Source organism: Stereum hirsutum, assembly GCF_000264905.1.
Source record: "Stereum hirsutum FP-91666 SS1 unplaced genomic scaffold STEHIscaffold_12, whole genome shotgun sequence".
Classification (NCBI taxonomy): domain Eukaryota; kingdom Fungi; phylum Basidiomycota; class Agaricomycetes; order Russulales; family Stereaceae; genus Stereum; species Stereum hirsutum.
Window position 1 is genome coordinate 706,735 of NW_006763142.1, and position 25,521 is coordinate 732,255.

Consider the following 25,521-nt stretch of genomic DNA (forward strand, 5'->3'; position numbering starts at 1 on the left):
ATGGAGAGTCCGAAGGGGAATAGGACGGATTTGACGTATGATTTAGAGGACGAGGTCAGTCCTTGGGTCTTACTTTTTGGATCGTGCGCATATGGGTTATTGTGGTGCTGACGTACCGGTATCGCGACAGTGTGTTTCGATCTGTTCATACAGCAAGAGAACTTCAGGGCGGTTGTCTTCCCGCACAAGTAGACGCCTACTCCAGAAAAGTGCAGCGTGGCCTTGATATTCTCAAGCCTGCTAACGTCATCATCTCTCTTGGGGAAATGTCAAGCCATCGCCGGAGCTCGTTGTGCAAGGGTTGACGATCGTTCTGGATGGATTCGGGTATATGATGAGGGGGAAGGTGCGTCCTTTGTTTCTCTCGTTATCGTGAGCTGCTCTCCTGCGAAGTAGGTTACAGTTAGGGTGTCACGGTGAAGGTAGATGGGTAGAAGATCACGTATGTGATCACACTGGACACTCCGAACATCAAGTAACTGTGTGGTACCGCCACATCTATCACCGTTTGTCGAATGCTTCAAGGAACGAGAATGGTTTCATATGTGCACCTTCGTCTAAGGACGTATTGCGGTCCGGTTTGTTATGAAGCCAAAGTATGTGGCCCTATACGGTGCCACACCGCCAAGGGGCGCGAGCTAATCAAAGTGACTTCAACGTCGGCGTCTCGTCCCGATTGTCGGCGAGCTTGAGATTGTTCCTGCACGACATGCACTGCTTGGTCATACACATGGTACAATCTCAACTCGCCCTCGGCCTCGGATAGTTTTCTCCTCTTACCGATGCTGTAGTGTAAGGACCACTATACTTCTTTGAATGGCTGTGAATAAATGTAGAAGTGGTCGTGTGCCTCACAAGGTCATCGATTTAGCGTACTTGGGAGAAGTGGAAGAAACTACTCTAGAAAAGTGTAGGGTGCAGAATGTTCCCGATGATTCCTTGTGACTTCGGGCCAGAGAACATCGAGGGAGAGACCGCTTTTACTTCCGGGTCACGGATAAAAGGATCGAGTGTTTGTAATTCATCGATGCCCGCATTACATCACTAAGCAGAGACGGTTCGTATATTTTCTCTCCACCTTCGTTCGTCCTCTTGACCTATTTCCCCCACCCACACACAAAACCCTCCCGCCGCAAAACAAACAGAAACAGCAGCAACAAAAATGGCCCCAAACAAGCAACTCGCTATCGTCGTCAACGCCGAGGGCGGTGTCGATCTCAAGGAGGTCGATGTCCCGAAACCAGGCCCTGGAGAGGTTCTCATCAAGGTCGTCGCGGCGGCCCAGAATCCAACTGACTGGTATGTGTTTTATTCTCTGTTGGCTTCCTCAATGCTGGCGGGCACCCTCAGAGAGTAGAATCAATTGCTGACGAGGTCCGCTATATGTAGGAAGACTGCCAAGTGGGGTAAGAAGGCGGGTTCCATCTCTGGATGTGATTTCTCTGGCATTGTGGAGGAGATTGGGCCGGATGTGGCTCCTGGATTGAGGAGCGTTGGCGAGCGTGTGGCGTCAATGGTACACGGCGGTACGTGAAATCCCGAACCATCTCGATTATATGTCCTAACACGCTACTATTAATGTTGGTATAGGTTGGTATCAGAATGGTAGCTTCTCCGAGTACCTCGTTGCATCCGCCGAGCGTGTCATCCGCGTCCCCGAGTCCTGGTCTCTCGAAGATGCGGCCCAACTTGGCGTTGCACCCCTTACAGCCTGCCAGTGTCTTTGGGACTCCCTTCCAGGCTTACCCACTCCGATGTCCCCATCCACTTCTTCTACTCCCGAAGCCATCCTCGTTTGGGGTGGAGCATCTTCCGTTGGAAACTACGTGATTCAGTTCGCCAAGCTCTCTGGATTGCGAGTCATCACCACCGCTTCGCCGAAGAACTTCGACCTCCTCAAGTCCTTCGGTGCGGACGAAGTCTACGACTACAGGGACCCGGACGTCAGCAAAAAGATCAGGGAGAGTACCGGGAATAAGCTGACGAAGGCAGTCGACTGTGTGAGCGAGAAAGGAACGGTGGGATTCATTTCGGAGGCGTTGAGCGAGAGCGAGGGCGGTACGATCGCGGTCATTTTGGGTAACGAGAGCCCGAGGGAGAATGTGAAGGTGGTACCGAGTCTGGCTTATGATTTGTCGGGCAAGGTGAGTCTTCAAGTGCCATTCATCCGTCCGAGTTCTCTTGGTTCTTCCCTGCTCTGGCTTGCGGATGCACTGGGTGGCGTGAGATGGTGCCACAGGGGCTGACTATTGTCGTGGCATTCTTTGTGATCTCCATAGGAATACGACTTCCCACGCAAATGGACACCCACCCCAGAAGATATCAAGCATGGCCTCGAGATTTGGAAGCTCGTCAACGACATCTTCGCTTCTAGTAAAATCAAGCCCTCGCCGAAACTCGTGTTGCCCAAGGGTTTAGCGAGTGTCCCCGATGGATTCCAGTATATGATGGACGGGAAGGTGTGTTCTATATCTACCAAGACTGCTGTGAAGGCGTTGTTCTTATGAGGTCGCTGACGGATATGATGATGTAGGTCAGCGGACAGAAGATCACATATGTGATCGCGGACACTCCGAAAGCCTGAGCGATGATATGACCTGTAACCATTTTTTAAAGTTGTCGGGTGAAGGAAGAAGAATCGATTTATATGTGTATGTATCATCATTGAAAACATTGTTTCGTCGACTCTTCCTCGAGTGTCCCTCGTCTGGCACATCAGCGTGGTCTGAGGTATTAGAATAGGGTTAGCGGTCTTACAAGATTCCAACACTTGTATGGCTTCAGTAGAGAAAGCGGTCATAAGCCCACTGGGCATCCGCTAAGAAAAAAAGTGTGCTTGATGGACCATGATTAGAACCAAGGACTGTGTGTTTCTTACGCTTGTATCGCCCGCCACCCGTGACCAGGACCCCGGGCACTGGGGCAGCGCCCGCCCTGGCCCGCCCGGTCGAACTCTGTTGAACTTTGCAGTCGCCGCTTCAGCAACAGTAGACACCTCCTTGACCATCTACCCTGTTCTTCGATGAGCATCAACTATGCGATCGACAGAAGTGTCTATTCTGTGATCGTTCAGCGATATGGCTTATAAAAGAGTCTCCTTTAGCTAGAACCTTCCATCATCGTCCTGCCCACAGAACAACGACAACAGCACCAACAAAAATGGCTCCAAGCAAACAACTCGCCGTTGTCGTCAATGCTGAGTCAAGGAGGCCGATGTCTCATTAACAGTCCCTGAAGGGGTTCTTGTCGTCGCGGCAGCCTAGAACCTACTGGTTCGTGCTTCCTGCACTTTTCATTACTTGCTCAATACCTGGACCGGTCAATATGCTTGGATCGAATCGAGAGCTGACGATGTTGTTTGACGAATAGGAAAGCGGCTTAGTGGGGTAAGAAGTCATGTACTATCTCTGGATGCGATTTTTCGGGTGTTGTGGAGGAGATTGCGCGTGATATGGCAGGATGTGGCTCCTAGATTGAGGAATGTCACGAGCGTGGCGGAACGCAACTGGTACCCAGCCATCCTTCCCTGTGTTCCTCCCTCCTCAACTCGTTTTTTTGACGTTGACATAGCCTGATACCAGAACGGTAGCATCTCTGAGTAGCTCGTCACATCCGCTGAATGTATCATCCACATTTCCGATTCATGGTCCTTTGAAGACGCATCCCAACTCGACGTGGCAACCGCCCATAGCCCTCCAGTGCCTTTGGAACTCCCTTTTTAGTGTACTAACCTCCCCTTTCACTTTCACCATCTCTCCTCCTGAGCTGATTTTCGTCTGGGGCGGGGCGTCTTCTATTGGCAACTATGTGGTCTAACTCGCCAAGCTATCCAGTCTGAATGTGGTCACCACTGCCACAAGAATGTCGATCTCGTCAAATCGCTCAGGGAGGATGAGATCTTTGATTACAGGGCCCGCGGGTGAGTAAGAAGATCAGACAGAACACGAGGAACAGATCGACGAAAGCGGGGGACTGCGTGAGTGAGAATGGCACGGCAGTATATATCTCGGAGGCGTTGAGCGAGACCGAGGGCGGTATATGGCGGTCATTTTGTTGGGCATTGAAGGTCCAAGGCAGAAACTCAAGGTCGTGCTGAGTTTGGGGTGCAGTTTGTTCGGAAAGGTGAGTGTTTGAAGTGTCAGTTCTTCATGCTGTTGTTACCCTACGTCACTCCCATCAAGGTATTATATGGTGCCACAGGGACTGATCTTCTGGCGTGACGGCGCAACGTCATTAATGCATAGGAGCATCACTTCCCGCGACTGAAAAAATGGACTACTCTCCCGAGGATATCGGGAATGGGCTCAAATCGTAAGAGCTCACCAACGACATTCTCGCTTCCGGCAAGGTCATCGCTGAGGCTCGGGTTGCCAAAAAAGCTAGCGAGTGTGCCCGAGGGGTTCAAGTACACGATGGAAGGAAAGGTGTGTTCTTTGCTGTGATTAAGAATATAAGCCTCGTTCAGAGTTGGGGTCGAAAGAGTGTTTAAACACTCTTTCGACGGTCGTTGAACGTATCCGAGTCTTGGCGGTCGAAACACTCCTTTGTGAGCCAATCAGGAGAGATGCCGAATGAATACTCTCTCTCGGCTATCAGAGTGTTTCGACGCCAAGAGTCGAGAACCCGCTCAACGACTGTTGAAAGAGTGTTTAAACACTCTTTGCTCATGTCTCGAAATCGAACTCTGAACGAGGCTATAGAATAGCCTCGTTCAGAGTCGACATCGAAAGAGTGTTTAAACACTCTTTCGACAGTCTTTGAGCGGTCCTTGGTCTTGGCAGTCGAAACACTACCTTGTGAGCCAATCAGGAGCGATGCCGACTGAATACTCTTACACGGCCATCAGAGCATACATTACTCCTCGCTCCTGATTGGCTCACAAAGGAGTGTTTCGCCGCCAAGCCTCGAGTACTTCGTCAACGACCGTCGAAAGAGTGTTCAAACACTCTTTCGATCCCAACTCTGAACGAGGCTAATGCACTGTCCTGTGGTGTTCTTCGCATATATTCGCTTACGGATGTGTCGATGTGGGTGAGCGGACAGAAACGCACGTATGTGATTGCGGACGCTCCGACCGCATGAAGCGATAATTTTGTACGTCGCCGTCTTCTAATGCGGGAAGAAGAATGAATCTATATGTGTATGCGCGACCGTTGGGGCAAAAAGAAATCTGTTCTCTCTACCTCATGGTCCAATGTGCGGCCTTCCCCGATTAGGTGACACTTCAGCTTGCTACAGAGCCTCATATGGGCAAAATTGTCATCGACTTTTCTATCCATAGTCTTGGTGGAATGAATTGTTTCGTTGTCGAAGAGTTTAATTATGCGATCCTATTTTGGCTATGACCTCATGAGCTTCCCGCTATCTGCACTTCGATGACTGATACAAAGACGGTCATAAATCCAGCGTCCCTCGCCACTTGGTGTGTAAATAGGGAAGAGTATATGTTCGTGCACATCTCGTTATACGCTTCGTCGTCAGATCACAACGAGAGGCCACGAAATAGCTCCGCATATCCCATCTTGTGTTGTATATGATCTGTTGTTATCTTTCTCTAGACCACCGAAGCGTTTGAAAATAACACTTCTGTCACACTGCTTTCATCTCGATAACGATCCAAGGACATGACCACAATGGGACAGCAGATTTCTCACACTAGGTCTCTCCACTATCTTCCAAAACAAGCTCCTGATTCGCACAAAACGGTCATTCAGCGGCGCCTAAGTCATCCTTGGATCGTAGGCGGTGCACCCTCATAGAGTATATCAGGAGCGTTTACCCTATGGCAAACGGCACCTTCTCCCCTTCTCCGCCTCTCACGACCGTAGCAACACAGCACTCCCAAATATCAGTGCGCGGCATTCGATATGTCTCCTCCTTTCAGATTTCTCGCGGAAGAGGAAGCCTTCCTCGAGGCCCGTATCATCGCTGATGACGTCAAATCTGGAAAGAACAATAAAGAGTGGTACAACTCTCTTGTGGAAGGGTTTCAAGACGAGTTTCCTTGCGGACCCCGTACATTGCCTAATGGATTGGTCGAGACGCAAGGTGAACTGATGATGAGATGGAAAAATGTTCCGAGGGTGAGTGCAATCCAAAACCATCCTATCGAAATTTACACTGATGCAATGCGTGCACTACCGCCATAGCGAGTCAAGCGATGGGTCCAAAACCACCAGGAATCTGTTCTGGACAAACATCGTCGGAAGCGTCCTCAAACCTCCAGCGTCCGTTCCGCCACGGTACGCGATAAACGGCATCGCTCGAAAAACGCTAGAGATATGGCCAAAGCTCACGACTCGGGTATTAAAGAAAAATGGCTTGAACTCCAAGCGCAGGTCAAAGCGGGGGAAATCACTAAATCTGAAATGTTGAAGGTTTACAATGACGCTGTCACCGCGCTTTTGAAAAACCAACGCTGGAATGAACACTACTCCGCCCTGGCAAAATCAGAGGCGGACATGTTGCAAAACTTATGGAAATCACAAACATTTGACTTTATCCCCTATGCGTGTGTCTTTCCCCCTCATATTATTACTTTTTTCTATTCTCACAAAGTCGCTTCAAGTAGACCGCCAGAGTCTCCAACCCAACAGGGAAATAACGACAACTGTATAATCACTGACGAAGACGAAGACCGATCACGTACAATCTACAGTGTCGAAGCCTCTAATTCACAAATCATTCCAGAACAACATCAGGAAGACGAGGACGTGGTGAATGATCTGAGCCATGCGATTGATTCTGGCCAAGCTTCTACGTCCCAATTGCATCATGCTCACGTTTCTCCCTCCACCACCCCCATCGATCAGCTTCGCCCATACAAACCTGCAGTCTTTCCTGTCTTTGACAGTAGTGTGCATTTGCAGGAGTTCCACACGGTGGACCGCCCTGCTGATCAAACACCTACTTCTCCGATAGCGTGGAACGATGTGAACCAGAGCGACTCCGTGTTAGTGGAATGGGGTCACAATACCCCGCCGTTCGATCCGCTTCGGCAACTACTTCCATATAGCACTCAGACACACGGTAGACCTCCTCTCTTATCCGAGAACTTTTATGTCCATTGATGTCTTTACAACAGAGCTCACTACCACACTTCCATCATATCAAGAGTATAACAGTAAACGCCACTCCAGAGATTGTAGTCTCGGCAGAGATCGTGTCCTTTGTGACCCTAATACGTCTAGTGCAGCCCTCTCCATCGCATCCGGAAGTCGTATTTCAGTCGAGCAATTGCGTGGGCGCCCCGTTGCGACCAATGAGGCACACATGCAAACGCCTCCAGAAAGGCATGTCCTAGATTTCGAGACACTACACAATGTGCTAGCCGTAGATCGAGCTGTCGAACATAGTATCGTCGATGTATCGCAGGCCACAGCTGCACCATCCAACCAGGCTCTTGCCATTCGTCTTTCTTCTCAGGATCCGTTTAGACGACCCGCCTTGAGCGATCATACCGCTGTACGAGCTTCGATCAGCGGACATTCACACTCTCAGCAGAGAGACTTCGACTTCACCCCCTTCTCATCTAGCACACGTGATACAGGGCATCAATGCAGGCATCGAGAAATTCCGTCTCTTACGAGTCCTGTTGACTGCTATGCTGCCTCTCCGGACAAATGGTCACCGGCTGGTGATTGGCACCTGCAGAAAACAATCAGAACAGAACGCAAACACATCCCATACTGTAACTCGCTTGCCCTCTCTCACGATGGGAGGTTCGTAGCCTCAGGTCACGAAGACGGTGTGATTATTTTGTGGAGTACACAAACAGATGATATCGTTTCTGGGCCATTGAAGGGTCACACACGCCGGGTGAACGACATTGCATTTTCCCCAAAGGACGAGCGTATTGTCACTGGTTCCAGCGACTGTACAGCCCGAATCTGGGACTGTACAAACCAAAAGCTTGTCAAATTTGATGGACATCCAAGAAGTGTAGAGCTGGTTGCATTTTCACCTAATGGCAAACAAGTCGTTTCATCATTACATGCATCCGAGGGGCCTGAAGGTTCGTTGGCCATAGTATTATGGGATGCTCGCTCTGGAGAACAAATCCTTGTCTTGAACACAACTCATGATTTCAAGGACATTCGCAATGTTGGATTCTCCACGGACGGACGGTTCGTAATGGGCACCTATCGTCGGCGCTTTTATGCATGGGATATTCAAGCTGAGACGGGCCAATTAGTCCAATGGACATCCAAAGAGCAGGCTGGCCTCGATTTAGTTTGGGTTGGGGACGGTTCTATGGAGCTGTTCACGCGCCAAGACGGTGAAGTCCGGGCGTGGAATGAGACGAACCATCTTACTTGGAATAGGCCTGTGACACTCTCAGCAACAGGAGAGTACATCGCCACCATTTCCGAAGACGGTATCATAATGCTGTACTCTCGAGATTCATTCAGTCTGTCAACTTTATGCATCACGGCAACAGAGGATATAGATGAAAAGCACCGAAAACTGTGAGTGATTTTCGTCTCATGCACGTAACATGTGTGGACCCATACTAAAGACGGCGATGCTCCTTTCTTTCGACAGCACCTTTGTCGGAATAGATGATTATGACGATCCGGATAGTAATGGATGACTCTGCGTTATGGACATGTTTGTATTTATAGTCATTACGTTGTACTCCGCCTGATAAATTTCCTCCAACAATATTCGACTTGAAGTAGAAGACATTCATTGGACATCCTTTCCAGTACAGCAAAACCATCCATCCATGACACAGTGACCAGATTGTGGTGGGACGACGTGTAGGTCGGAGTGTCCACAAAAGTTGATTTCGTTCGGGAACGTGAGATGCGACTTTGACTCCGGCGACAAGTACATTTGAACCTTCATGTTATTTTTGTGGTTGTTGAGCGCACGCCTGTGTAAAAAGCGCAACAAAATTCCAGCTCAGTACTCATTTTCGACGTCTGTAATTGATTGAAAGAGATAGAGTTACATTCTCGAGCCGCTTGTGACCACTGATCTATTTCCCAAGAATCCTCTACCTCAATGCCCCAGTTTCTCGATGACCATGCTTAATTCCGAACGGCCTCCTGCCGCCAATATAAACCTAACTCCCATATATCCACACCCCCGCTGCCTTTAGAATCCCAAGCCCAACGCACCCGCCCACAAGCCCAATCGTCCCCGCTGTCACAACCTTCACCACATTGTCCTTCTGCACCGTCTTCCTTCTTCGACCGCCCGCGCTTCGCCCTCCATCAACTTCATCGTCATCTCTACCGTTCTGATATGCACGCATTCCGTGGCCTTCGCCCGCCTCCATCTCTTCTTGCCAGAGATCGTTCCTCCGTGCGAATGATGTTCGAGAGGAGAGCGGAGATGGGGAGAAGTACATATCGAGGAAGGCATCGAGGAGTTGGGAGCCGTCGAGCATGGGGAGAGGCAGGAGGTTCAGGAGGTAGAGTGTCAAGGTCAGGGATTTGAGATACCTGTTGTCGGAAGGAGCGTGTTCAGCGGTCGAAGGGCGCGTCGGTGAGATAAGCGACAGGAGGGATAGAGAGAAAACGTAAAGATAAAGCATGAGGATACGCACGCAAAAAACGTAGAGACTGTTCCCGGAGTGTATACAGGTAGGAACCAGAGCAGGGAAGGAGGCTTAAGCGACGAAGTTTCAACTATTGAAGAGAGGGTCCGGGAAGGATCGGTCAGCAGGGTGTAGAAGTGTTCGTAGTGAAGATCCAGCGAACGGGACTGGAGCACGCAAACGTACCCTGCTCCCAAACCTCCCCTCTCGGTCCTCTCCATAAGACAACTCTCTCCCTGTCCTCATCCAAAATAACGATCCTCAACAACTCCCCCCCATCCCTCGGCCTCACACATACACCATCCTCATCTTGCACCTCATCATCGTTCACAAATGTACACGTCCAATGGGCCTTCTCTCCCGGCCCTGGTGATTTTGAGTCTGATCCGTCTGAAGGTTGCTGAAGAGGTGCGGAGTGATGTTTCGTGCTACATCGGTTATGTATATTGTGTGAGCTTGAAGCAGAAGACGAAGATAAAGAAGAGGGGGCGAGGATAGGGCGAGGATCAACGCATTTTCGATCTGATGGGAGAGGGGGAATCCCTGCTGGTGTGGATGGTACTGGTGCGACGAAACACGCGAGGTCACCATCTTCTGTCGAGGAGCGTGTGCAACACGTCTCAGACTGCGCTGGATCCCATAACCGCCCAAGTTAGTCACGTGTTAATCGATTTCTGCTGTATTGAGCTCAACAAAGAGAGATCCTGTTTAAGAAAACGTACCCCGCCACCAGGACCCTCTGACGCACCATCCAAGATCCGAACCCGGCCACGCGGCGTTAAATTGGCTATCCGTGAGATATTGCGTCCATACGTCCATTTCGGTGCCATGACCGTCGGTGTGGATATTCAGCGGTATGTCATCGAGGCCGATTATGAGGCTTCCGAGGGGGAGATGTGGGTGCAAAGGAGAGTCCTATATGCATCAAGAATAATATTAGCAGAATAAATGTTATTAGCATCGTGAGAGAGTGTATGAAGGACGAGAGTAGATTGAACCAAATCGTACCTCATCAACACCAATGACAATCTTACCCAGATCACTGACATCCTCCCATATCCATAATGGATTCCACATCCATCCCGCCAAGACCAACATACCCCAGAAAACGAGGTTATGCCACGCTCCTGCAGCTGCGATGCGTGCACGTGCGCGAGATGGGAGGGACAAGAGAGAGGCAGAAGGGAGGGCGACGAAGGCGGAGGGAATTAGGACTGTTAGTGAGACGCCGAGAGAGGTGAGGGGGAGGGAGTCACTGAGATTGCGTAAGCGTTAGCGGATATATACATAGAGGATTAATATTATTTGAAAATATAAACGTACATAGCGGCCGAGAAGAAGTGGCCTGCTTCGTGGATTATTTGGGAGGTCAAAAGGGAGAAGATCAAGAGTGGGAGGTGTGAGAGTGGCGTAGTAAGGCCGGGGATCTGCACTTCCGTATACAAGGAGCCGCAGTCAGAACTGCAAACACAAACCGATCATGAAAAGGGGTGTTAACCGTACGAGCAGAATGAGTTGTAAGTGACTAGACGTCGCGCCTGTCGCAGTAGAGGGCGACAGATCCAGCGAAGCTGTATGTCTTTTCGTAAGATGGTGGACTGAACTAGAATTCGGATTCGAGTCGGATCCGTGTCGCCCGGGGTGTGGGCCCCAGACGCTTTGTCCAAGTACCCAGCAAGTCCATACCAATCCTAATATTCCGAGAACCATTCCAACAGCACCAGAAATACTTCCGAGGTCGTAGAACAATGTCGCCAATCTCCTACGATGCTCATTCCCTTGCTTCATGCCACTTCCGGCATAGTAAGACGAAGGTCGAAAGAGCGTCTCATGCCAATCATTCAGCACAGTCGAAGAGATTCGAAAGTGCAGCTTGGAGACATGAACAGTCCAATGTCGGCTCTTCCAATTCGACTCCAGCGCAGTCTTTTTATGAGATCGGCGGGATGCTGACGCTGAGGTTAGGGGCAAAGGGGGGGATGATGATCGGAATATTGAAGAGCGAGAGAAAAGCCGTGAGAGTATATGTGGGAGAGCATGTATACAGAGCCAGAGCACAGCGAGCCAAAATATGAACGCGAAGAGATCCATATGTCTGGGCCGCTCAAGCTGGTGCCAGGTTTTGATCAAGAACAAGTTCGGATGTGGCCGCGCGTGGCGCCACCTCATGGGAGCGCTTGTTGTCTGATAAGATAAGATCTGAATTTTGTGAACAGAGATCATCCTCTGGACTTGTCTTCAACGTTCTCTTGCCTCGTCCTTTGGCCACTCTACTCTGTTTATTCTGTCGACAATCTAACAGACTTTTTATCTCAAGGCTGACTAGTAAAAAAATAAATCACGTCAATTGCTATGGTGGCAGCCGTCTTGAAGAGAAAGAGGAACGCCGCAGGAGATGCACCGTCCAATAAAGTGCGTGTCTCTGTTACAATTGGAGAAATTGTAGCTGACATCATGTCTACTAGAAAAGACAAAGATCCGAAGACACGGATATCTCATACGCTAACGACAATGCTCAGGACACCCTAAACGCCCCCATGGACTTGGACTTGGACTGGTTAGAGGAAGAGGACGAGGAAGAGGAAGTGGGCTCAGAGGAAGAGGAGGAAGATGAATGGAACGGACTTGGAGACTCTGGTACTGACGCCCCGATATCTGGGCCCAGTGGCGGTGGAGGAAAACCGAAGAAACCACCGACGGGCGAGGAAGTTCGAGCGATCAAGGAGGCCACTGACCTCTACAAGTCGAATACCTTCAAGCTTAGAGTGCGTTCCATCTCTGATTTCTCAATTGACATCGTAGTATGTGCCAGCAGCCACGGACTCGGAGAGTGTATTGGTTTTTACTCAAAGACGGAGTACGGTATGGCGAATCATCTCCTTGAATGGACGCTCTGGCCACTTCGGGATGCAAAGTACCCACTGAATCCCCTTGCTTACTACATGTTCGTGGTGGCTCACAGAGTCAAAAGGGCTTACTTTCGACTGTGATATTGTGCTCTTGCCCTTTCATTTGGTATCAACCAAAAGGATACATCCCACACACGACTACGCCATACTGGTCTTCCTTAGAAAGCCCATGTTTTTCACCTCTTTTCTTGACCTCGTCGCCTCAAACATATTTTGACATCATACTTCGGTTATTCTAGATCGATGCTCTCCTCCCTACCATTCGCCCAAAACAATCCCGAACAGCACCTCTCGAACGCTTCCTCCTCGAGCTCCACACGTTTCTCTCCTCCCTTCCTTCCGTCGCCCCACAACTCCCACACGAAGCAGCTCGCTCCGTCGTCACACCCTCCTCCTCCATATCTGCCTCAACATCAAAAGACACTAAAGGCAAATCAAAATCAAAAGCCCGAAAATCCACCGAGCAAGGAAACGCACAGAACGTCACTGAAGCTATCACCGTTGCTGTACCATTCCCTCTGCCCATGCCACCAGCGGACGCAGCGTACAAACTTGCGTTTGAACCCCCGTCAAATATCGTTCTCACGGGCTCCTGGGCGACGAAGACAGGGGTGAAGGCGAAGGACAAGAAGCCTTGGACGGTGGATGTGGCACTTGAGATGCCCGCTGTAAGTTTTATTTCCCTGCTGGACCTGTTTCCTTTCTGTTTAATCTCCGGCGCGACCAACTGGTATTTTCGCTTTCTAGGATTTATTCCAAGAGAAAGACTACTTGAATGGTCGATTCTTCCATAAACGTGCTTACTACCTCGCCGTCATCGCACGCCACATCGTCGACTCTGCCTCCTCCTCGAAGAAAGATAGGCTGAACGTAGACGTGTGTTACGAGTCTACGAACGGTGATCCACGTCATACTACATTAATCCTGCGTCCCGGAGCCGGTAAATTTCTTCCCTTTCAACTTCTCACACGAACTAGCTTCCTGCTCACTGGTATTTTGCGTGTGGCTCTTTCTGGGTCTGGATGCAGATGGCTCTCCGACAGACTTCACGTCTTTGAATGCCCAAGTCCGACTCTTCCCCTTCCTCCCCGCGACGAACCCCATGTCGGCCATCCTCTCCCGTCTTGCACCAACCCGAAGCAACCTCCGCATCACCCCGAACCCAAATTCCACCCCAGCCGTCGACGCCACTGTACCAGCCCACCTTCCCACACCGCTCTACAACTCTGCCCTTCTACTGTCATACACCCCCAAAGAACACCTCCTCAAGAACCACGAACTGACAAAAGAGGTGTCTGGGTTTATGGACGGGATCGCGCTCCTGAGGGTGTGGGCGAACCAGAGAGGGTATGATGGTGGTGCCTCTTCTCCTGTGAAAACGATCAAAAAGGACGGCAGTGGTACGGGTGTAGAAAATGACGCGATGTGCGTGCTCGGTTTCGCAGGCAGGGGCGCTTGGTGGGCTGCGCTTGTCCAGGGAATCGCGAGTGGGTTCGATGTAGTTAGGGTGGATAAGGATGGGAAAGTGAAAGGAGGAAAAGGAGGCGGAGCGTTTGGAGGGAAGGGGAGGGCGATGGGGAGAGGATTGAGTTCGTATCAGCTGTTCAAGGCTGCCTTGGATTTTCTTGGTATGTTTGTTTTCAGCCCTTGCCCCACCTCACAAACAGCGGACGGAGGTGCATTTCCTAACTTTGGATCGATATTGACTGGGCTGGTTTGTGTGTTACAGCAAGGTGGGATGTCCAGAAGGAGATGGTGTTCGTAAAAGGTGGCTCTGGGCATCGGGTGAGTGGATTCGAAGGTTTCACCAATTGGCCACTCCGATGCTGACTCTGCGTCGTAGTTCCAGCCAGAGGAGTATGCCATTCACTTATCAGTTGGGCCTGTCTTTGTGGACTCGTCGAGTTATGTCAACTTGCTGGCCGGTGTACCTCTTTCGTCGCTTGAGATGGTAAGCCGTCGCTTTCGTCGAAGCTTGTGGTGCGTTATTGATTCGACGATTCACGCAGTTGAAACACGATGCCAAAGTCACGCTTCACGCTTTGGACAGCGGCTTGGCGCAGAACGATTCCTTCCCAGAGGTTTTCCTTAAAGACCACAGGGATCTGGCCAGCCGCTTTGACGCCGTCATCCGGTAGTTATTAGTCCCTGTTGCCGTTTTGCAGCGATGGACTCATCATATTGCTCTACTTCTATAGCGTGGATCTCTCCGCCGTCAAGGTTCGGAAGCCATCGTTGCATTCGACCCTGGAGCATGGATCGCATTCGGCAGCTCTTTTATCCTCTATCTCATCGTACCTTCACCGTGCCCTCGATCAACGTATTCGTGCCCTCGCCATTCTCACCCCTTCATCCGAATCACCCACCCAACTCCGCGACCTCTCAGCCGCTCAGCCCACAACTCCTACGACCATCACCATTGGCCTCATCTTCAACACCGAACATGCCTTCCGGCTAGTCGACCACGGACCTGCTCTCTCTTCCACTGACGAATCCATCACCGATGCAAACACCCAAGAAAAAACACCAGCCCAGAATGAAATCGACGAATTCCGCGATTTCTGGGGCGACAAGTCTGAGCTCAGACGGTTCAAAGACGGCCGTATCGTCGAGTCCGTGGTCTGGGAGATCAAGACCGCAGACGACAAAGCCCACATACCAACGCGCATCGTCCGACACATTCTATCGCTCCACTTCGGAATCACAGAGTCATCGCATATCCAGACCTCGCAGAGCGATTTCGACTCGATACTGAGGTTGCCAGAGTCGGTCTCCACCACGTACGCGGCGATGGGGATGACGGCTGGTTCTAAGGCCGTAAGCGCGGCGCTAGACGACTTTGTCAAGGTGCTGAAAGGGATGGACGACCAGCTCGTGCTTTCGGTGCTGAACGTCTCGCCGATATCGGAGTATCTACGCCATACGAGCGCATTCGTGCCCATCGCTTTGCCGCCTGCTGCGTTGATGGCGAATTCGGGGAAAGTGAAGGAGTGCATGAGCTATGTGCCGACAGTAGAGGTCGTTGTCGAGTTCGAGAAGAGCGCGAGGTGGCCGGATGAGTTGAGGGCGATACAGAAGATGAAGCTTGCGTTTTTTGAGACGATGGCAAATGGTCTCATGGGGAACGTGAAGGGGAGTGTGGCGAGAGTTATCGTTGGTGATGGTTCCGGTAACGGAGGCACGGAAGGAGGGATAGTAGATGAGGCGAGGCTGGAGGTGGTGTTGAAGGAGGGGTGGTGTTTCGTGTTCAGGATCTGGCATGATCGCGAGGCGCTGCTCCTGGACCGGATCATCCACGATCGTGAACCACCAGCGTTGAAGAAGTTGCAAGGACCACAAGACGAGGCGGAGAAAGCGCGGTTGGTCAGAGAAGCGACGGAGGCGAGGGAAGTCTATACCAGGAGGTTCGTTCATGCACCGAGACACCATAGAGCCGTCATGGCGCTTTGTCATAGGTTCTCCGCGTATCCTGGGACGGTGAGGTTGGTGAAGAGGTGGCTGGCGGCGCATTGGCTGCTACGATGCCATATCAGCGAAGAGGCGGTCGAAATTCTTTGCGCTAGTGTTTTTCTTGGGGTCGGGTCTCCCTCAGCGAAAGAAGCCGACGATGTGCCGGGGAGTAGGGAGAGAGGCTTCGCCAGGGTTGTGAGGCTGTTGATGGAGTGGGAGTGGGAGACTGGCCCGCTTGAGGTGTCTATATACGAGGAGGGGACCGAGGCGGGTGACGGGGGCGTTCTAGGGAAAGGCGTCACCAAGGGAGTCTGGAGGTTGAACACGGCGTTTGATGTGGACGGGAAGATGTGGACCGCTCATGAGCCGGACTTGGTGTCTGCACTGAGGGTTAGACAAATAGCGAAGGCGACGTGGGATCGGTTGAGGGCAATGGAGTCGGGGCCATTAGACGTGAAGGTACGTATATCCTTCGTTCAATGGTTGGTGAGACGGTCATGGTTTACTGAGGTTCTGGGTTGAATACCAGGCACTATTTGTTCACCCTACGGACGATTACGACTTCATCGTTCAACTTGACCCGGCCGTCCTTCCTCGATATTTCCAGAACGTAGCCGCAGACCCGAATATCTGGGGCCACAAAGGCCGGTACGCCAATCTTACGATCCAGGATGATGTCAAACGGCCACTACGACCGGGTTTTGACCCCGTGCAGATGTTCGCCGATGATCTCAAGGTACGTATCTCACTGTCTAACCATTCGTCAAGCTCGAGTTTGAATGGTCGGTATAGCGCGTCTACGAGCACACCTTGAAGATCTTCCATGATCCGTTGGGTGGCGATCGCATTGGAGCAGTGTGGGAGCCAAAACTGAAAGAGGCTCATCCGTTCAAGGTCATGAGCCATTTTTCAAGCCGTCCTGTCCCAAAAGTGAGGGTTTTTTCCAATATGAGTTAGAAATCTATCGAGACTGATGCCTTCTTCCTCTGTCTTGTCTTTCTCTATTTACTTTAGGGTGGCGAAAAGGCAAAGAATTCCAACCATTGGGAAGTGGTCGTCAATGAGGCTGGAGTGCTAACGGAAATCGCGAGGATGGGCGCTGGTCTGGTTCTGAATGAATGAAGGTGTCGCTCTTTGGTTGTTGCTGTATGCTATTTGCTTTCAGTGGTCGCACATCATCCTCCTCTGCTGTCTAGTATCATTATTTGCATCTCCCAGATGATCGTCGCAATCATATGTGGCACATATTTCTGCGTAGTGAACCGCCCGTCTTCCGTTTTAATAGTTATGCTATATTTTGACTCGGCTCTCATCCTCTACTGTAGTCCAAGAAAGACTCTCAACATAGGTGCCGCTACACAAGAGCACTATTGACCTTGTCGAGTGTTTCGGCACAGGCGCCTATCTATGTGGCGAATTTCGTGCCACACAGGTTGTGAGAAGGGTGCGAAGGCGGTGTTGTCGATGTTTCAAGGTCAGTGCGTCATCGACGCGGCCGCAGAGACTCTGGAGGAATGCAGACACAAAGAAGACAGAAGAAGACCCACCCAAGTCCGAATCTTCATGAATATGACGCATAAGTAATAAACCGAGTTGTGTAGCTCGCACGATATGTATCGTCTCCGCACCTTTCCCTTTGAAGTGCTGCATTCCCTCTCCCCACTCATCGACTTCTTCACGCCAAACTCATCAGATCCCATGGCTGGTCCTTTGCAAAGGGCGTTTATGGCCAAATCAAGATTCTCTGGCCCCACAGTTGGCACTCTCCCGATACCTACGCCTGGCAAGGATCAACTGCTGGTTAAAATCCATTCGGCAGCCTTGAACCCTGTAGATCCTTATATGGCGTTCACAGGGTTTGAGGTCCATTCGTATCCTGCTGTGTTTGGACATGACGGGGCAGGCGTCGTAGAGGAAGTCGGCGCGAATGTTAAGAACTTTACTAAAGGAGACAAGGTGTAAGTACTTTGGTGATTCGCTCTTGCCATAGGCCTGACGACCTCAGACGTGAAGCATGTTCGCAGGAGATACCTTCAGAACAGAAATGCATACCTTGGCAGAATATGCGATCGCCGATCCAGCCGTAACAAGCAAGGTGAGCCGTCACGTTTACTAGACTGACCACATACCGAGATTTTGACGAGGCTTATTCTGCTATGGCGAAAGTAGATTCCTTCTAATGTCACATTCGAGGAAGCTTCGACGATCCCACTTGTCCTCTCCACCGCAGCCATAGGCTTGTACGGAGTGCTCAAGAGAAATAACGGAGGTGCAGGTCTCGTTGCCCCATGGGAAGAAGGTGGCAGGAACAAGTATCAAAATGAGCCTATCGTCGTACTAGGTGGCTCGTCAGGTGTGGGGCAATCTGGTGAGTAATCTCATCCTGACGTGGTTTCGTATTTACTGTTGCGCATACGACCTCACCTAACTCACTGACCCGATTGATTACGCAGCAATCCAGCTGGCGAAAATGTCCGGGTTCGACCCAATCATCACTACTTCCTCCTCACACAACATCCAATATTGCAAAGCAGCAGGTGCCACGCATGTCATCGACTACCACACAACTCCTTACGGGCCTGCTTTTGTGAAAGCAGTTTCCTCCATTACAAACGGTCCGGTGAAGGTGATATTCGACTGTGTCAGTGATAGCAACTCACAAAGGGCTTCCTGGTCGATCCTTGCACCAGGCGGTAAGTTGATTCTCGCGCTTCCACAATCTTCCGTAGGAACACCCGGCGTAGAGGGAAAAGATGGGAAAAGGGTTGTCACTCCGTACGGGAGTGTATACAACGATGAGGTTGGCGGAGATACCCGTCTTGGAAAGAGTATGTTTGCTTCACTGGAGAATATGGTGAGAGCTGGGGACATCAAGCCTAGTAGGGTGGAGCTTCTTCCAGGAGGATTGAACGGCATTGCAGATGGCATGCGGAAGCTGATGGCTCATAAAGTTAGTGGAGGAAAACTTGTCGCAAGAATTGGAGATACACCGCAATGATGCTTGGGTGGAGAGGTTGTCTTATGACAGCACCGCGTTGTACTTACTCTACCTCGTTTATCCAGCTATAATCTTCGTCTATTTCTGACCACCGCGTCTCTGGGCATTATAAGGGCGACGTCAGGTCCATATACACTGTGCTCTGGTCACACAGTCGAGTTAGTACACAGTGGCCCTCGAGGTGGATTTATTGGTCCGAACAAAGACTCACACTGTCTTAGCCCTTCTTCATTCGTTGTTATTATACAACATTTTTTATACTGCTTAGTGTCTATAACATCACTGGCAAAAGTCAAGGCTAGAGCAATGACTTCGTGGCGTTCCAGTTGGCGCCCGTTAGCGGCTGGACCCGTTAAATTGAGTCTCCGCTATAAAAGGCATGTCTCTGACTCTCTGTCGTCAAACATGAGAGATCGTTTGCTCCTCCTCCCTTCACTTGGCTGAAACACGGTAAGTACAGTTGGACGACCCGACATGCTCATCTTTTATCTGAGAATCTTATACAAGCTCAGGTCCCGTTAAACACGGTCTTACGACCAGAGACATTACTACGTCGGTCGCCGTTCTACGTTCAAACCTCGTCGACCGATCTTGGCTGATCTTCGAGATCCCCCACTAGTACTCAATTTTACCTACTGCCATGTCGCAGGCACTTGCATTTGCCCTCTCCCGAGTGATGCCACCAATGCCCCCTGTTCGTAACGCAGAACCCCCCTTTGACGACGCAAAGGCGGACATCATCCTTCGCGCCAGCGACAACGTGGACTTTCGCGTCTTCAAGACTATCCTCTCCCTCGCCTCTCCACTCTTCAAAGACATGTTTAGTCTCCCCCAGCCTTCTACCGATGAAGTACCACAATCCCCCGGTGATGAATATCGCGACGGCTTGCTCGTCATACCATTCACTGAGGACGCTCTGACCCTCGACTTCATCCTCCGATCTTGCTATCCTGTTCGATCGCCCAAGATCAACGGGATAAATGATCTACCCAAAATCCTTATCGCTGCGCGAAAATATCAGATAGAGGTGTTTGAAGGGGTCGCAGAAAGCGCACTGGAGGCTGCTATTTCGGATGACCCTGTGGGCGTGTACGCTATCGCTCTTCGGTTCGGTTTGCACGATGTTGCAGACAAAGCCGCTCGTAGGACCGTCCATTATCCGGTCCTAACGTATTCCGAACCACTTATGAATGTCTCTATACCACAATACTTCCGACTATTGAAGTATCGAGACGATTGTGCTATCGCAGCCACTGCCGTGGCGGAAAGCAGGGCCTGGTTCGAACCCTGTCCCAATAGCCTTTGGCAAAACGCTTCTTCATCATGCGATTGTTACATGAGAGACAAAGCCATAGTCAACGGCGGGCGAGTGTGGAGCGCGCCTGACTTTCTATGGGATTTCCTCGCGCGTGCAGGGATTGGGCTCAGGGATCGTTCCTTCTGAGCATGGTTGGTCGAGGATCTAGATTGGGACAGTGCCGTGACCCAATGGAAGTCAAGGAAATGTGCCCATCCGTATGGAGGGGGAAAACAACTCTCGGACGGGATGGACAAGTTTCGCAGAATTTTTGCGCAAGCGGTCGAAAGAGCAGTCGATGCAGTACGTGTTTTCGCGATAGCCCAACGCAACGAGCAGATGCTAATGCTTGGTCATGCGGTATTTGTAGGTTCCCCTGCCCCAACATTGAACAAATGCTCAGTCACAAAGCCAACCCCGTTCAGCAAAATATTTGTTTCTTTTTTTGTGATCTCCAAAGTCACTGCCTGCCGAACCAGTCGTATCGGCATGAAATTTCCCATGTTCCCAAGTCACGCTCTTGTCATCTATTTTCGTGTTCTAACTTTGTGCTATCCAGATAGTCCTGTTATTTAGCCATGTTATCTTTACTCTCCAAGTTTGCGTTCCTCCCTTTCAAATGTGCAATCAATTGAGACCGAAATGATGAGAGTAAAATTGGCTCAATCGCCACATTTGCGCTCTTGGTCGCTGTGGCGTCGTCGCAATCGGTAAAGACCGAGATGCTCCGAGTCAGCGCTGGGAAAGATTCTTTGTGACTTACACCCATCGTACCTCTCTACGATCCTGTTGACCGAATCAAAAACCAGGTACTCTCTACATTGATCAAGATAAGCAGGACTACACCTTACGCTCGGTCACAGAGTTGTCTGGCCATCTTCTGCTAGCTTCGGACACATCAAGCTCGACGAACCTCACGCGTGGCCAGCATGGCACTCCCATCTTCCCTCATCTCCGGCAAAGCATCATCGATGTCCTCTATTCGCGATGCACCGTTTCCCTTCAACGATGCCAGCGCAGACGTCATATTTCGCTCTAGCGATGGCGTGGACTTTCGTGCCCTCAAAGCTATCCTTTCGATCGCATCTCCATTCTTCAAAGACATGTTCACCCTGCCTCAGCCGTCCACGCATTCACCGGATACTTTCACTGGCGATGTATATCGCGACGGAATCCTCGTAATCCCACTCACCGAAGACTCTGAGATCCTCGACTTCATCCTCAGATCTTGCTACCCTGTACGCTCGCCCAGGATAACCAGACTTAATCATATACGTGCAGTCCTCGTCGCGTCCCGAAAATACCAGATCGAGGCACTGGAGGGCGTTGGCGAAGAGGAGCTTTGGAAGATTATGGACACCGACCCAATCGGAGTATACACTATCGCCGTTCGCTTTGGACTGCGTGAGGTCGCGACTAAAGCTGCACGCGCGAGCCTCCGACATCCCCTTTTGACCTTCTCTGACGGACTCTCTGGGATTACCTGCGAACAGTATTTTGCTCTGTTGAAGTACCGAGACGACTGTGGAATTGCCGCCGCCGCCGTTACTCAAAGCAGGACCTGGCTCGACCAGTGTTTCAACACCTTGCGTTGGAAATGTCATACTTACGGCCGCCCTGACGGACTCGATGATTGCTATGTCAAGGATACCATCTCCTCTAAAAACTCTGGATGGGACTGGTTCGCACCTCCCATTCTGTGGGCGTTCCTGACACAGGCTGGGGTCGGACTCAGGAGTCGCCCGCATGGCTCCTGGTTGACCGATGATCTGGAGTGGGAAGAGCAGGTTCCCCGCTGGTCTGCAGCCAAATGCAAACACTCTGGTTCGTCTTTTGGGCAGGGCATGACGAAGTTTCGACAGCTACTCGCTGAAGAAGTCGAGAGAGTAGTTGACGAGGTGCGGTCGACTCTATTCCATGTCGTTTGTGACAATGCTGACGCACGTGCCATACCAGATCGCTGGGCCACAGAATTGATATGACACTAGTACCAAGGACTCTCCATTTTTCTTGGACTCGTTCGCCGCAGTGTCGAATTTACATCGGCGTCCTGTTCTCCTTCATTCAACCTCTGCTTAGATGTTCCCAAGATGTTTTGATTTTGTTCTGTACTTTTGCTTTCTCTCTTCCGAACGCTATGAGTTACCAGCGTTCAAGATACTTAGGTCAGGTATATCTTTCGTCAACGTACATAGCGAAGTATCGACGTTCATAGCCTTCTGCTGCCAAGTAACCACGACACACCCGAGTATACCGCAAGAAATCATGCCACGCCAGGCCACCCCCAGAAATTGACACGTATGTATTTAGCTTCGCGGCCTTCCATAGAACGCGCGAACCACGTAAGTTGACCACCAAATAAGGGCAAACCCGGATCGACGCGACATAAAAAGCGCGTCCAAATATTCTTCACCCCAACGGTGACTGCTGGCAACAACAGACCCGTTGTTGCTCATCGACCTCGTCGTCGGCCATGTCTTCCACACCGAAAGGCCTCACCAATACTCCCATCTACAAAAACCCTACTCTTATCTCTATTGCGGAGGGCAACGGCTCTTTCAACAACATCCACCTCGCCGCCCTCGTCCTCGGAGTCCCATGGTTCGTCAAGCGTATGCTCCCCCTCGTTAATAGGGGCGGCTTCAAGACCTATCTGTTCCTTGTGCTCGTCTTGGGTGTGCCAGTCACGATCGCATACTGGACGTTGATGAGTATGTATGGCCCGAGGAAGAACGAGAAGGTCGCGTTGCCTGGGAAGGACATTGAGGAGTACATTACGATTCACGACCCGGAGTTGAAGGCGAAGTACCATGGAAAGGAGAAGATCCCAATGCAGATCATGCATGATGCTTACTTTGATGGCAAGATTGACTTCAACGGTGCGTTTTCTCTGCTTGTGCTTGTAGTGCTTGTGGGGGTTGGTGGTCGTTTCGACGCGCGCGCTTCTGTGCGATACTTTTCGGGTTATGCGGTCTTCAACAGTCGCGTAAATCAAAGAGTCCACCCTCTCTTTCAGTTTCTACTCGAAAAACGCGTATAGGTCACGGATGGGACTGGTCGACGCGTCGTACCATCCTGTTATAAGACCTCGGTCTTCGCCGGATACACCCGTTTCATCAACTCTCGTGTTTTGTCTGTGTGCAACTTTCAACTGATGGATTCTTCGCCTTGCACGCAGGTGATGTTTTGGACATTCTGGAGGCTCGCCACGACTGGGCCAAGTTCGTCATGACCCCCGAGCTCTTCAAATATGTCCTCTTCAAAATGATCCCGGAAATTATCGTGCATTCGCAAGGCCAAGATGAAGAGCAGGTTCGGGACCACTACGACAGTACGTATATATTCACTGTATAAGATTTTGTGTCCACCAATAGCTCATCCATTTCACATGTAGGAGGCGACGACTTCTACGAATGGTATATTTTCCGGTGCTATTTGGATATCAACTGCTCTCGCTCACGTATCACGTGGCTAATAGGTTCCTCGGTCCCCGCATGGTTTACACTTCCGGTATCGCTACCTCCCTCACGGAACCTCAGTCTCTTGAACAGCTCCAGGACAACAAACTCACCGTCGTCTGCGAGAAGCTCGACCTCCAACCTGATGACCACTTGCTCGACATCGGCTGCGGTTGGGGTACCCTCTCGGCTTTCGCGCACAAAAACTACGGTTGTAAGGTCACCGGTGTCACCCTCGCTAAGAAGCAGACGCAGTTCGGAAACGACAGGATTGTGTCTAACGGTGGCGATCCCGAGCGTGCTAAGATCGTCTGCTGTGACTATAGGGACATTCCTGGTGGCCCGGCTACGTACTCTAAGATCGTCAGTCTGGAGATGGCTGAGGTGCGTCGCTTCGTTGTGCGTTCTTGTGTTGACTCACAACTGAACGGCGTGTTCTCTACTGTAGCATGTTGGTGTCCGTCGTTATGACACGTTTTTACGCCAAGTTTATGACCTCCTTGATGACGATGGTGTCTTTGTGTTCCAAGTCGCTGGCCTCCGTAACTGCTGGCAATATGAAGATCTGATCTGGTACGCTTTCATGCCCTCCGCTTGTCCGCCACGTATTGACTTGTGTTCGAAGGGGTCTTTTCATGAACAAGTACATTTTCCCCGGCGCCGACGCATCTGCCTCCCTCGGCTGGGTGACGACTCACCTCGAGCGTTGCGGCTGGGAGATCAAGTCCGTCGATGTCATCGGTGTCCACTACTCCGCCACCATCTGGCACTGGTACAACAACTGGGTCTCGAACAAGGAGAAGGTTGTCGAGAAGTACGGCGATAGATGGTACAGGATCTGGGTGTTCTTCCTCGGTTGGAGTGTCATCGCCGCCAGGCAGGGAACAAGCGCTGCTTTCCAGTTCACGCTGCACAAGAACTTGAACGCGTACCCTAGGATCCTTGGGTTGAAGAACCATAAAGGGATCCATGTTACGCCCGAAAGGACTATCGAGTGAGTGCTCCGTGCTCTCTTCCTTCCTCCTGCCTATTTCACGCTCTATTGCCTTTCTCGCGTTGCTATGGTCCGTTTGGTGTCATCTGATACTGAACCATATTTTTCTCGTTCACGTTAGGCCTGTGCTCTAAAAGCATCTCCATACTTCAACAGCATCATCCCTGATGATGAGAAGCCTTGGCAATACGAAGATAGAGCTTTCGTTTTCGCTCGCGCTTGCGCGCGGGACACCATACCCTACACGTTTTTACGTTACGAATATTGTTTTTTACTGACGCTCGTAGAAAAGTCAGCATGCTTGCACGCTCGTAATGAGGAGTTTGGTTTTAATTGTTTAAAAATGGATGCGTATCTGGACGCTTTGATCGCCTGTCCGTTTGGTAGCGTCCGTGAGGTGGTTGTGGGCTGTTGGCGCAACGAATCTCCAGAGATGCTCAGAATGTTTGGAATCAGGGCCACTGCCAGTCCGCGAACCTGTTATGATATTTTCGGAGGTGCCACACTGCACAGTGCACGATTCGTCGCCCGAAAAGTCTCTCCGGCGGCCCCTGATCGTGATTAGGCGCTGGTCCGAGGATACGGCTTCCCGTGTTTCGTGACGTATTCGCCAGGTCTCCGCTCCGCTTTTTCGTCGACGGCTTTCATTACTTTCTCACGGAGACATCCTTCAGCGAGCTTCCAGTCTGTTCGCTATGCCGATATCAACCTAAGTTGTGTATTGCGCACAGTTGTCTCCTTATCCAGCCATGTCTATGGCGCCCTCGGCTTAACAGATTGCTTTTCGGAGGTAAAACTTGGGTCAAGATCCTTTGGAACATGATACGATGGATCGGAGCGCAGTCACCTCCTTCCGCAGGGCTGTAAT

The 25,521-nt window shown here is 50.9% G+C and overlaps 8 protein-coding genes across 8 annotated transcripts; 7 read left to right on the forward strand and 1 right to left on the reverse strand.

Annotated features, from left to right (window-relative positions):
• Positions 1-1,139: 1,139 nt before the first annotated feature.
• STEHIDRAFT_100907 (dehydrogenase) lies at positions 1,140-2,684 on the forward strand. The gene is made up of 5 exons (XM_007306945.1): positions 1,140-1,299; positions 1,390-1,526; positions 1,591-2,144; positions 2,280-2,459; positions 2,534-2,684. Exons 1-5 carry the CDS (start codon positions 1,163-1,165, stop codon positions 2,582-2,584), a joined length of 1,059 nt encoding a protein of 352 aa, XP_007307007.1. The 5' UTR covers positions 1,140-1,162; the 3' UTR covers positions 2,585-2,684.
• Positions 2,685-7,272: 4,588 nt separating this feature from the next.
• Positions 7,273-8,472, forward strand: STEHIDRAFT_62131 (WD40 repeat-like protein; the record flags this gene model as incomplete). The annotated part of the gene is made up of 2 exons (XM_007306717.1): positions 7,273-8,146; positions 8,234-8,472. 2 exons carry the CDS (start codon positions 7,273-7,275, stop codon positions 8,470-8,472), a joined length of 1,113 nt encoding a protein of 370 aa, XP_007306779.1.
• A 598-nt stretch (positions 8,473-9,070) lies between these two features.
• On the reverse strand, positions 9,071-11,335 carry STEHIDRAFT_113130 (uncharacterized protein; the record flags this gene model as incomplete). Its single annotated transcript, XM_007306946.1, has 7 exons — positions 9,071-9,452; positions 9,557-9,638; positions 9,734-9,975; positions 10,296-10,462; positions 10,556-10,802; positions 10,871-10,979; positions 11,023-11,335. 7 exons carry the CDS (start codon positions 11,333-11,335, stop codon positions 9,071-9,073), a joined length of 1,542 nt encoding a protein of 513 aa, XP_007307008.1.
• A 488-nt stretch (positions 11,336-11,823) lies between these two features.
• Positions 11,824-17,198, forward strand: STEHIDRAFT_123458 (Nrap protein). Its single transcript, XM_007306947.1, has 12 exons — positions 11,824-11,959; positions 12,013-12,312; positions 12,696-13,124; positions 13,204-13,396; positions 13,485-14,084; positions 14,186-14,241; positions 14,300-14,407; positions 14,466-14,590; positions 14,655-16,365; positions 16,436-16,642; positions 16,699-16,836; positions 16,921-17,198. The coding sequence occupies exons 1-12, from the start codon at positions 11,900-11,902 to the stop codon at positions 17,026-17,028; spliced, it is 4,035 nt and encodes a 1,344-aa protein (XP_007307009.1). The 5' UTR covers positions 11,824-11,899; the 3' UTR covers positions 17,029-17,198.
• A 326-nt stretch (positions 17,199-17,524) lies between these two features.
• STEHIDRAFT_100911 (GroES-like protein) lies at positions 17,525-18,991 on the forward strand. The gene is made up of 4 exons (XM_007306948.1): positions 17,525-17,864; positions 17,920-18,001; positions 18,076-18,274; positions 18,360-18,991. The coding sequence occupies exons 1-4, from the start codon at positions 17,605-17,607 to the stop codon at positions 18,902-18,904; spliced, it is 1,086 nt and encodes a 361-aa protein (XP_007307010.1). The 5' UTR covers positions 17,525-17,604; the 3' UTR covers positions 18,905-18,991.
• A 553-nt stretch (positions 18,992-19,544) lies between these two features.
• On the forward strand, positions 19,545-20,835 carry STEHIDRAFT_140887 (uncharacterized protein; the record flags this gene model as incomplete). Its single annotated transcript, XM_007306949.1, has 2 exons — positions 19,545-20,504; positions 20,572-20,835. The coding sequence occupies one exon, from the start codon at positions 19,545-19,547 to the stop codon at positions 20,346-20,348; it is 804 nt and encodes a 267-aa protein (XP_007307011.1). The 3' UTR covers positions 20,349-20,504; positions 20,572-20,835.
• Positions 20,836-21,130: 295 nt separating this feature from the next.
• Positions 21,131-22,178, forward strand: STEHIDRAFT_159505 (uncharacterized protein; the record flags this gene model as incomplete). The annotated part of the gene is made up of 2 exons (XM_007306950.1): positions 21,131-22,099; positions 22,158-22,178. The coding sequence occupies 2 exons, from the start codon at positions 21,131-21,133 to the stop codon at positions 22,176-22,178; spliced, it is 990 nt and encodes a 329-aa protein (XP_007307012.1).
• A 496-nt stretch (positions 22,179-22,674) lies between these two features.
• Positions 22,675-24,657, forward strand: STEHIDRAFT_61773 (sphingolipid C9-methyltransferase; the record flags this gene model as incomplete). Its single annotated transcript, XM_007306686.1, has 6 exons — positions 22,675-23,080; positions 23,380-23,532; positions 23,596-23,617; positions 23,680-24,043; positions 24,108-24,232; positions 24,285-24,657. The coding sequence occupies 6 exons, from the start codon at positions 22,675-22,677 to the stop codon at positions 24,655-24,657; spliced, it is 1,443 nt and encodes a 480-aa protein (XP_007306748.1).
• Positions 24,658-25,521: the final 864 nt, after the last annotated feature.

Coding starts and splice junctions, on each gene's coding strand:
- STEHIDRAFT_100907 (XM_007306945.1), top strand. CDS start 1,163: ATGGCCCCAAACAAGCAACTCGCTATCGTCGTCAACGCCGAGGGCGGT. Junction 2,145..2,279: donor CTTATGATTTGTCGGGCAAG/GTGAGTCTTCAA, acceptor TGATCTCCATAG/GAATACGACTTCCCACGCAA. Junction 2,460..2,533: donor AGTATATGATGGACGGGAAG/GTGTGTTCTATA, acceptor ATGATGATGTAG/GTCAGCGGACAGAAGATCAC.
- STEHIDRAFT_123458 (XM_007306947.1), top strand. CDS start 11,900: ATGGTGGCAGCCGTCTTGAAGAGAAAGAGGAACGCCGCAGGAGATGCA. Junction 14,085..14,185: donor GGCTGCCTTGGATTTTCTTG/GTATGTTTGTTT, acceptor TGTGTGTTACAG/CAAGGTGGGATGTCCAGAAG. Junction 14,408..14,465: donor CTCTTTCGTCGCTTGAGATG/GTAAGCCGTCGC, acceptor CGATTCACGCAG/TTGAAACACGATGCCAAAGT.
- STEHIDRAFT_100911 (XM_007306948.1), top strand. CDS start 17,605: ATGGCTGGTCCTTTGCAAAGGGCGTTTATGGCCAAATCAAGATTCTCT. Junction 17,865..17,919: donor TTTACTAAAGGAGACAAGGT/GTAAGTACTTTG, acceptor TCAGACGTGAAG/CATGTTCGCAGGAGATACCT. Junction 18,275..18,359: donor GTCAGGTGTGGGGCAATCTG/GTGAGTAATCTC, acceptor TTGATTACGCAG/CAATCCAGCTGGCGAAAATG.